The following is an 8531-nucleotide window of genomic DNA, read 5'->3' on the forward strand; positions in this document are numbered from 1 at the left end:
TGGGCCCTGCCCCGGGCAGACTTAATCATGCTGGACACTGAGCTGGGTCAGGATGATGGCAGAGCAGAGCTCTAAGATCAGAAGAGAACTTGGGGCTGACTGACTGAGACTGAGTCACCAGGCTCCGCCCCAAAGCAGGGTATTGGGGTCAGGGCTCAGAGTGACTTCTCTCTGCCTGCGCTCCCTCCAGGCCTCCCTCCTGGCTTCCAAGTGTGGGAGGATTCCAGAGGAGATGCAGCCCCTGTGGTCCCAAGACCTGGAGCAAGAAATCCCAAGGAGAGGATGCAGAGAAGAGAGGGGGTAGAGAGAGATGGATGGGAGGTAACGGAGGGGAGAGTTGGGGCAGAAGAGGCAAGGAAGGGATGAAGAGGGATAAGGAGAGAAGCAAGAGGAACAAGAGGTCGGGGGGGTGGACAGGGGAAAAGAGACCAGTGAGGGGAAAGGGGATAAAGGGGCAGATGGGATAGAGGGGACCAAGAGGGACAGAGGGACACAGAAGAGGATCTGCCAAATGCCAGCAGACTTCTACCCTGAAGCTGCATAGTCAAGGCTGGAAGGTCCTAATGTGAGTGTGTGTGTGTGGAGTGAGTGTGTGTGTGTGTGTGTGTGTGTGTGTGTGTGTACATGTGCCTGTCTATGGTCCAGTCAGCTGGGTCTGCGTTTCTCTGGGTGTGTCTGTGCTTCCCAATGTGTATCTCAGGGTCTGTATCTCTGACTGTGGTCAAAGATCACCGGGCATGTCCCAAACAATTTTTTTCTTGTCTGTTTGTCTGGCTGTGTGTGTGGTTGGTGTGGCTGTTTTGGGGGGGAGGGGGTATGTACCTAGGGTTTCCGTGGGCTCTGTCTCTCGTGCTGGCTGAGTGGCCCGAATGGGGATGCTTAGTTTCCTCCTGGACCGACAGTCCCTGGCTCCCCTCTCTGCTGGGTCTGGGGTGATGTTGTCCCCTCCACGGCGGGCACATAAAGCACAGCCTTGGATGAGATGGGCTGGGAACTCCTGAAGCTGTTTGTGCCTCAGCCTCCAGGGGTGTAAACGGGGACGAGAACTGCGCTCACCCTTGGTGCATCCCCTTGCCTCTCTCTCTCGCTCTTCTCTCCGTGACTCTCAATGTTTCTCTCTCTCTCTCTCCATCGTTCTGCTGTCCCTCTGTCACTTGCTGTCTTGTCCACCCATGTCTTTCCCCCTCTCTGCCTTTATTTCCATCCTTCTGCCAGATCCCCAACCCAGCCTCTCCACGGCCCGGACAGTGGCCCTTCCCCTCCCCGCCCCCAGGTCGCCCTGTCAGTAGTTCTATCTAGAATCGTGCTGACCCAAGATCGCTTCCCGACAGGATCTGTCCCTTTTCTGGGGTGGATCTGCCTACGACTTAGGGTCCGGGAACTGGTCCCCCACCCTCCTGTCCTCTCCCATCTCCACCCCCAGAGACGGAGACGCACGCTAGCCAATGCCTTTAAGACCGTTTATTTTTCGTGCTGCGAGGGCGGGGGGTGGGGTGGGGGCGCCTCAGTAGACGCCGGGCTGGGCGGGATCAGCGGGCTCCGGCGCCCCCGCCAGCTGCACCAGCCGCAGCAGCAAGGCCCCGCTCGGGCCGTCCAGCAGGGTCGTGTTGCTCAGGTCGCTGGCCCGGGCGCGTCGAGGGAAGCTGGCGCCCTCCCGGCACTCGGGCTCCATCACGCAGCTCTCTGCGGGCAGCATGGGCTGAGCGCGCGGCGCGGGGGCGCAACAAGGTGCCCAGGCCCCGCCCCCGCCAGACCCAGGTTGTCCCGGCCCCTGCCCCGGCCAGGTCCCAGCGCCCCGCCCGCCCCCCGCCGCCCCGGCCGCTCACCGTCGTTGCAGCAGATGCCGGCGGCGGCGCAGCGGCCCCCGCTCCCGCACTGCTTCTGGCCCGACTGGCAGGGCGACGGCAGGTAGTTCTCCTCCTGGCAGCGCAGCGCCTCGGCCGTGCCCACGAGGCAGCCCAGCTCGTCCCCGCAGCAGATGCTGGGCCCGAAGCAGCGGCCTTTGCCCCCGGGGCCGCAGGGGAGACACTGGCGGGAGGGCGGGAGTGAGCCGGGGGCGGGGAGGGGACCGGGCCCGGGAGGGAGAGCCTGCGGGGCGGGGGCTGAGCCGGGTGGGGGAGGACAGGGCAGAGGAGCGCCGGAGGTTCGGGTTCTCCCGGGCGCTCTTTGGGCCCCAGAAGCGGTCGAAGGAGGGAACTCAAAAGCTACTCGGCTGCCTTGGTTTTCAGGTGACTGAGGAACGGCTCTCAGTGACAGCCCTCAGCATCCCCCCCCTTCGTTGAGGGAGGGGTCCCTCATGGGCTGCATGGGAGAGACCTTCCTCCTCAGCTTTGGGGCCTCCTGGTGTGCACCCCTCTCTCGGCTGCCCACTACCCTCCCCTTAATGCAGACCTTCCTCCTCTGCCCGCGTTGCTCCAGCTCCATCTCTAGCATGCACCCCCTCTCCACACCCACCCCACCCCGTGCAGGGAGGGCCCCTGCCCCGTTCTAGAATACACTCAGGCCCTTCTTCCCATGTCCTGTTCCCTCTCTGGCCTTACCCTGCCCCTCAAGCCAGTGGGCCTCACTGGGACCCTGACCTCTGCTCACTCACCTATGGACTGACTCTGTGGGTGGCAAGGACATGAGCCCTAGAGGAGGGCATGAGGCACTTAGGTGACTCCAGCTTCCAAAGCTGCCAAGCAGAGGGAGGGGCTGTTTGTGGGGGCTGTCCACCTACCCACCCTAGTTTGTTCAGCAGCCCAAAACTGGCCACCTGTGGCCTTGACAGAATTGAGCATGGTGATTGGATTTCCTTTAGCTCTGCTGAAGGTGGAATAAGAGGGAATCACTGGACATGCAGCATGAAAGAATTGGTCTAGGTACCCAGCAGAACTTCCTTACAGGATACTTGGGTGGCGCCTCCCACTCAGGCAAGCTCAGGGCAATGGCCGGCTTCTGGGGGATGGGGGGCTGGGGCCCATGGCTAGGAGAGGCCAGGAGTTGAACAGTGAAGGCCTCAAGTGCTGGAGAAGACAGAGCCTCCAAAGCTCCAGCTAGTCCTGGAGGAGAGGCCGCCAGGGGCAGAGGAAGTCTTGCCATCCAGTTCTCCCTGATCCAGCACCGAGTCCAGTTACTGGGGAAACCTCTCTTTCCTGCATCCCTTCTCTGGATGCGGACAGTGTTCAGGAAGCCCTGCAGCCCGTTCTAGCCCAGCCGACAGCCTGGTCCCCTCTGTGTGGCCATGCCAATCCTCCCTTCTTCTGTTGGGCACTTCCCCTAAAGCCTGCCTCTCCCACGACTTCCCTTCCTAGCCCCTGCACTGTGGTGCCATCCCTGGGCCTCTGCCCCGGCCCAGTAGCCCTGAGATGGGCCACGGTCATACCTGTCTCAGCTCCAGGTCGGACATGGCCCTCTTGCCGCCCCTTGGGCAGTTCTGGAAGTAGCAAGCGGAGGTGAAGGCCAGCAGGCCGAGGAAGCAGGCAGGCAGTGTGGCGTCGGGCATCCTGGCACAGGTGGGCACAGTCTGCAGTGCTGCTCTGTGGACTGTGCTGTGCTGCCTTCGCTGGCTGCCTATTTATGTCTGCAGGTGCTCCCTCTGAGGTGACGTGGCCACCACTCCCCTCCCCAGTGGCTCCCCAGGAGCCCATGGCCGCCAGGTCCCAGTCGTCAGCAGTGATTCAGGCATCTGGGGACGCACGTGGACCTGTGCAGGGGATGGTGGAGGAGGGGTGCCAGCCTCTGGGCTGTCATTGGCAGCGGTGTGACTGCGGTGTGACAGGAGCTGCTGTGACTGTAACTGACTCTCTGGACTCAGGGAAAGAGACAGACGTGGGGAGGACGGTCACCTGGAGACTGTCTCCAAGCTTTCTGGTGCCCAGAAGAGGCTGGGGTCAACAGGCCCTGTCCCCCAACACAGACCCCTGAGAAGGGGGCAGGGGGGACCTGAGGGGCTGCTGTGTAAGGAGCAGGTCAGGCCCCAGCCCAGGAGTGATGAGCAGGGGACAGTCGGTATGCAGGACCCCATCAGGAGCATTAGTCCTGTGAGAGGACAAGTGACCAAGAACGGCACACACTCGAGGTGGTGCAGACAGAGGCCTTTGTACCGGCTGCACTAGGACAGAAAGTGCTGCCTGCAGCCCTGTGTAATGGAGGCAAGAGACCAAAATGGAATCAGGGGGTCATTCCCACTTGGTGGGTGGGGCAGGTTCCCAGGGGGAGCTGGGGATGCTCCCAACCCCCCACACACCCACACCAGGGTCCAAAGACTCAGGGACTGGGGACCTTGGGGACAGCTTCTTGGCATGTCCCCATCACTCCCCTTCCAGGCAGGAGCATGGGGTAATGGGAGCATCTATGGGGGAATGAGGAAATCCGGACCCAGTAAGGTTCAAAGGTCGGGGGGTAAACTGACAGCCAGTTTGCCCCAATTCCTACCCTGACCAGGACGCTAGTTTGTGGGGACCAGAGCAGGTACCAGCTCAGGCCTGGGGCCTCAAGGGGCTTTGAGGCTCGGGGAGGGGCAGAGCCACAGCCAAATGGGCCCAGCCTGAGAAGCAGCCTTTGGTTTATGACCCCAGGCTGGTGGGTTTAAGGGATGGAAGTCTCCCTCCTTCGGCCGCCTGAGTGGCCCTCTGGTCCTTGAATCCAAGCTAGCCACCCTGCACCTCTCAGGCTTTGCACAGCCCCCAGCTCACCCAGCCCCCAGACTCTTGGCCTCCTCTCCAGAGTGCTGCTGGGAAGCTCCAGCTGCTTCCTGTCAACCAAGTGCAGTGCAGGGTCCCAGGTCCCAGAGATGGGGGGCTGTGAGGATGCTGGAGCCCAGCAGCCTGTTGAAATCTGGCCTCTGTTCCTCAAAACATCATGACTCGGGTAGATCACTTGACCTCTCTGTGCCTCATTTTTCTCCAGTGTGAAGTGGGGAAGATACTTGCACCCACATCACCAGGTTGTCGTGAGGACTGAGATGTAATGCAGGAGAGATTTGGAAAAGTGCCTGCACCATTGTAAAGTTAATTAATAGTAGTATTGTAGTATTATTAATGCCATTATTCTTAATAAGACCTTAAGAGATTTCTTCCAGAGAGAGTAGCTTCCTGAATTAATGCAGGATAAACTTTTTCATTCTGTTCATGGCCTAGAAATAAACTTGGTCTGGACATTGCCCTTCTGAGACTCTGCGTTGTGGGGCAGACTGAGAGGGGTGGCCAGAGGCCTGGCTTAAGCCAGCTGTGCCTTGGCCCAGCACCTTGCCCTGTCTGCACTTTTGGTCTGAGTTACCAACTGAAAACTGAAGGAGCTACAGGAAATGAAGGGCTCAAGCCTTTTTTGTCCTTTTTAAATATATGCTTTTTTTTTTTTTTTGGCTGTATGTGGGCCTCTCACTGTTGTGGCCTCTCCCGTTGCGGAGCACAGGTTCCGGACGCGCAGGCTCAGCGGCCATGGCTCACGGGCCCAGCCGCTCCACGGTATGTGGGATCTTCCTGGACCGGGGCACGAACCCGTGTCTCCTGCATCGGCAGGCAGACTCTCAACCACTGCGCCACTAGGGAAGCCCCTAAATATATGCTTTTAAACTCCACCACACTGGATGTTCTTTCTCAGTCTCCTTTTCTGCCTCTACCTCTTTGACCTTGACTTCTAAATGTTGGAATATCCCAGGACTCAGGCCTCTGTCCCTTCTCTTCTCTTCTCTTCTTAGGTGATTGCTTCTAACCCCGTAATTTTATATACTTTCTACAAACTAATGATTCTCAAATTCATACCTCCATCCTGGGCCTCTCCCCCAAGTGCCCAATGACAACTCCCCTTGGATATTCAAGGCCTTTCCAACTTAACATGGTCAACTCCTGATTCTTAGCTGCTCCCCTGCTCTCTCCCAGGGTTCTCCAGCCCTGCAATCATACCACCATCCAGCCAGCTGGTCCTCCCAGAACCTGGGACTCACCCTGACCCATTGCTTTCCCTCACTCTTTGTTAGTCCTACCTCTAAAATCTATCTCAAACTGTCTGCTTCTTTCCATCCCCGCTTTGGAATTTCAGAGCCAGCTGTCTCCTTGTCCTAAAAGGCTTGCCTACCCTCACCTATCCCTGGGGTTCACCTTGTTGCTTTAAAGTGTCATCTCCCAAGAGGAGCCTTCCTTGAGCACCCACGTGGAGCATACCTCACACTTAGCTCAGTTATTTTCTAAGTTGGGTCTATGTTGATGGGTTTAATAGCACCTACTACAACGTGCAGTTCATTTGTTTATTATTATTATTATTATTTTGTATGTATGGCTGTACCCCCTCTAGAATGAAAGCCTCAAGGCAGAAAGGACTCCATCCTTTGTGTTCCGTACTGTAACCCCACTCCTGGTACAGTGCTTTCCACACAGTGAGTTTTCAATAAATTATGGAAAGGAGGAAGGGAGGGAGGGGAGCCCTGGGTACGAGCCTCAGCTCTCCAGGGAGTTACTGTGTGACCTTGGGCGAGTCACACCTGTTCCGAAGGTTGCTTGATGTACTGACCCCATGTCCTATCTCACTGAGGTCTTAAGGGAATCAGATCTGAAGGTGCTATAAGGGGTTAGAATTTTCAGAAATCTTTACATAACAAAGAGTTGCAAGCCTCCAGATTAAACTCCAAATCTCAGAATGTTCTTTAAGTACTTCCTTACCCTTAGACCCTCTTTTCTGAGAACAGCTAACAACTGCCCCCACTCCTGTTTCTTATTCCTCTTTTCTCAGGGTCAACCCAGTGCTTGTACTATAATGACATTTCTGCTACCCTCCGAAAGGGGTGGCCTCGTTCTCAAACAGGTCTGCTAGCGTTGCATCTCATCTGCTTCCTATTAGTCTGACTCAAGGACCTTCAGCTGTGTGGTCACACAAATGCTCTGTGAACTATGCAGAGGAACGAAAGTGAGCGAACGTTGTGAGAGCCCAAGAACTGCTGACTGAATGAGTCGAAGAGGGCGCGTTGAGCAGGGGCAACAAACATAAGAAAAATGCTGGGCTTTAGCATGAAACTGCCTTGAGTCTGCACCAGGAGTAAGGAAAATATAAAAATAAAAAAAGCTTTCACTTCATCAGATGGGAGGGAGCTGAATGTGAATATGAGATCTCTAAAGAGGGTTACATTAAGCTTAAAAGAAATCAGAAATGAGAGGTCATCATAAAAAGTCTTACCTGCAAAAATAACCTAAGTAAAAAGCAACATAACCTAGGAAAATTATTTTTGACAGGCTTTTTTCTGTATTAAAAGCCTGTACAGCAGCCAGGTGGGTGGATTCACATCTGGGGACTGTGGGCTCCAGCTCCAGGGCCCACGGGGCCGGCCTGGAGCACCCGCTGGGGGCAAAGCCTTCTGCTGCGGGGGCGACCGAGGTGGCCCCCTTTGGTCGGCTGGGAAGAGCCAGCGGAGGGCCACATGCGCTTCTCCCACGCTTCAGCCAGACGACTGGCCAGAAATGCCGCGGGCCGAGGGGAGCAGAAGCGCAGTCAGGAAGCTTCGTGGGCCTCGGGGACCCGACGGGGTCGAGCACAAAGCGGGCGGCGCTGCCGGGGCGCACGGCCCGCCGGCTGGGGCTCCCAGGAGGAATCTCGCTGCGCCATCTGACGCTCTGGCCCAGCCCGGCCCGGCCCCGCCCCGCCCCAGCCCCGCGCTCCCGGCGGAGAAAAGCGCGCAGGGCGGCCACGCGGGGCGCGGGCAGCCGGGCAACGGCACAGGGCAGGTCCCCCCCGGAACACCTTCGGTGCCTGTAGTTTGGAGAGTGAAGCCTGAGTGGGGAGCTCCGGGAAGAGGGGGCAGGGAGGGCGCAGCTGGCAGGATAAAGAACTTGTGCTGCAAAGGTGTGAAGGAAGAGGATCTAAGCATGGGGGCGGGGGCGGGACATAACACAGGAGGAGCGGGCCTGTTGAACCCCGACAACAGCAGAGACTTCCGTAGCCCTGAGTGCCTGGCAGTACTGTTCTCAGCCTTTCACAAACCTTTCCTCCTTGAATCCGCATAAAACTCTAGGAAGGAGGAAGTCATTTTTATCTCCATTTGTAGACAGGAAACTGGGGGACTGAGAAGTTGCTCCAGGAGGCCCAGGTAATAAACAGCAGACCTGGGATTGAAACACAGGCCCCAGATTCTGTGCTCTTTACCACTCCATTGCCTGGAAACCCACTAACAGTGACTAAACCACCAGGACATTTATAACTTATTTAGGATTCAGGGTTGGAGGTTGATGGTCCTATGCATGGCCTGGGGTCCAGGGATGTCACCTGGGAATTCCTTACTCCCTCTGGCACCTTCTTCATGTCTGGGTGTCCCTCCTCATGGCAAGGGAGGCAGTCACAAAATGGGTGCCCTCCTCCGAGCCTCTCCATTCTCAGGGAGGAGAAACTTATCTGTCCATCTTCTACACTAAACAGGGAAAATGACTAAACAGGGGTGATGGGGAATAGCTAACAATTACTGCGAGCTGACAGTGTGTTCCCAGCACTACACTATAAGCTGTGTAACAATGTCGGAAGATACGTTTATCACCATTTTATTGATGTGGAAACTGAGGCTTAAAAGG

At 57.1% G+C, this 8531-nt stretch overlaps 1 protein-coding gene across 1 annotated transcript; it reads right to left on the reverse strand.

Annotated features, from left to right (window-relative positions):
- Nucleotides 1-1504: 1504 nt before the first annotated feature.
- Nucleotides 1505-3484, reverse strand: AVP (arginine vasopressin). The gene is made up of 3 exons (XM_060078095.1): nucleotides 3365-3484; nucleotides 1827-2028; nucleotides 1505-1683 (listed from the first exon to the last, which is right to left on the reverse strand). Exons 1-3 carry the CDS (start codon nucleotides 3482-3484, stop codon nucleotides 1505-1507), a joined length of 501 nt encoding a protein of 166 aa, XP_059934078.1.
- Between the last annotated feature and the right edge of the window lie 5047 nt (nucleotides 3485-8531).

Source organism: Mesoplodon densirostris, chromosome 16, assembly GCF_025265405.1.
Source record: "Mesoplodon densirostris isolate mMesDen1 chromosome 16, mMesDen1 primary haplotype, whole genome shotgun sequence".
Lineage (NCBI taxonomy): Eukaryota > Metazoa > Chordata > Mammalia > Artiodactyla > Ziphiidae > Mesoplodon > Mesoplodon densirostris.

Excerpts from the sequence above, each read along its gene's own strand:
- AVP (XM_060078095.1), bottom strand. The coding sequence starts at position 3,484 with ATGCCCGACGCCACACTGCCTGCCTGCTTCCTCGGCCTGCTGGCCTTC. Across the intron at positions 2,029-3,364 it reads CCGACCTGGAGCTGAGACAG|TGTCTCCCCTGCGGCCCCGG; the intron begins GTATGACCGTGG and ends CCCTCCCGCCAG. Across the intron at positions 1,684-1,826 it reads CGGCATCTGCTGCAACGACG|AGAGCTGCGTGATGGAGCCC; the intron begins GTGAGCGGCCGG and ends TGCTGCCCGCAG.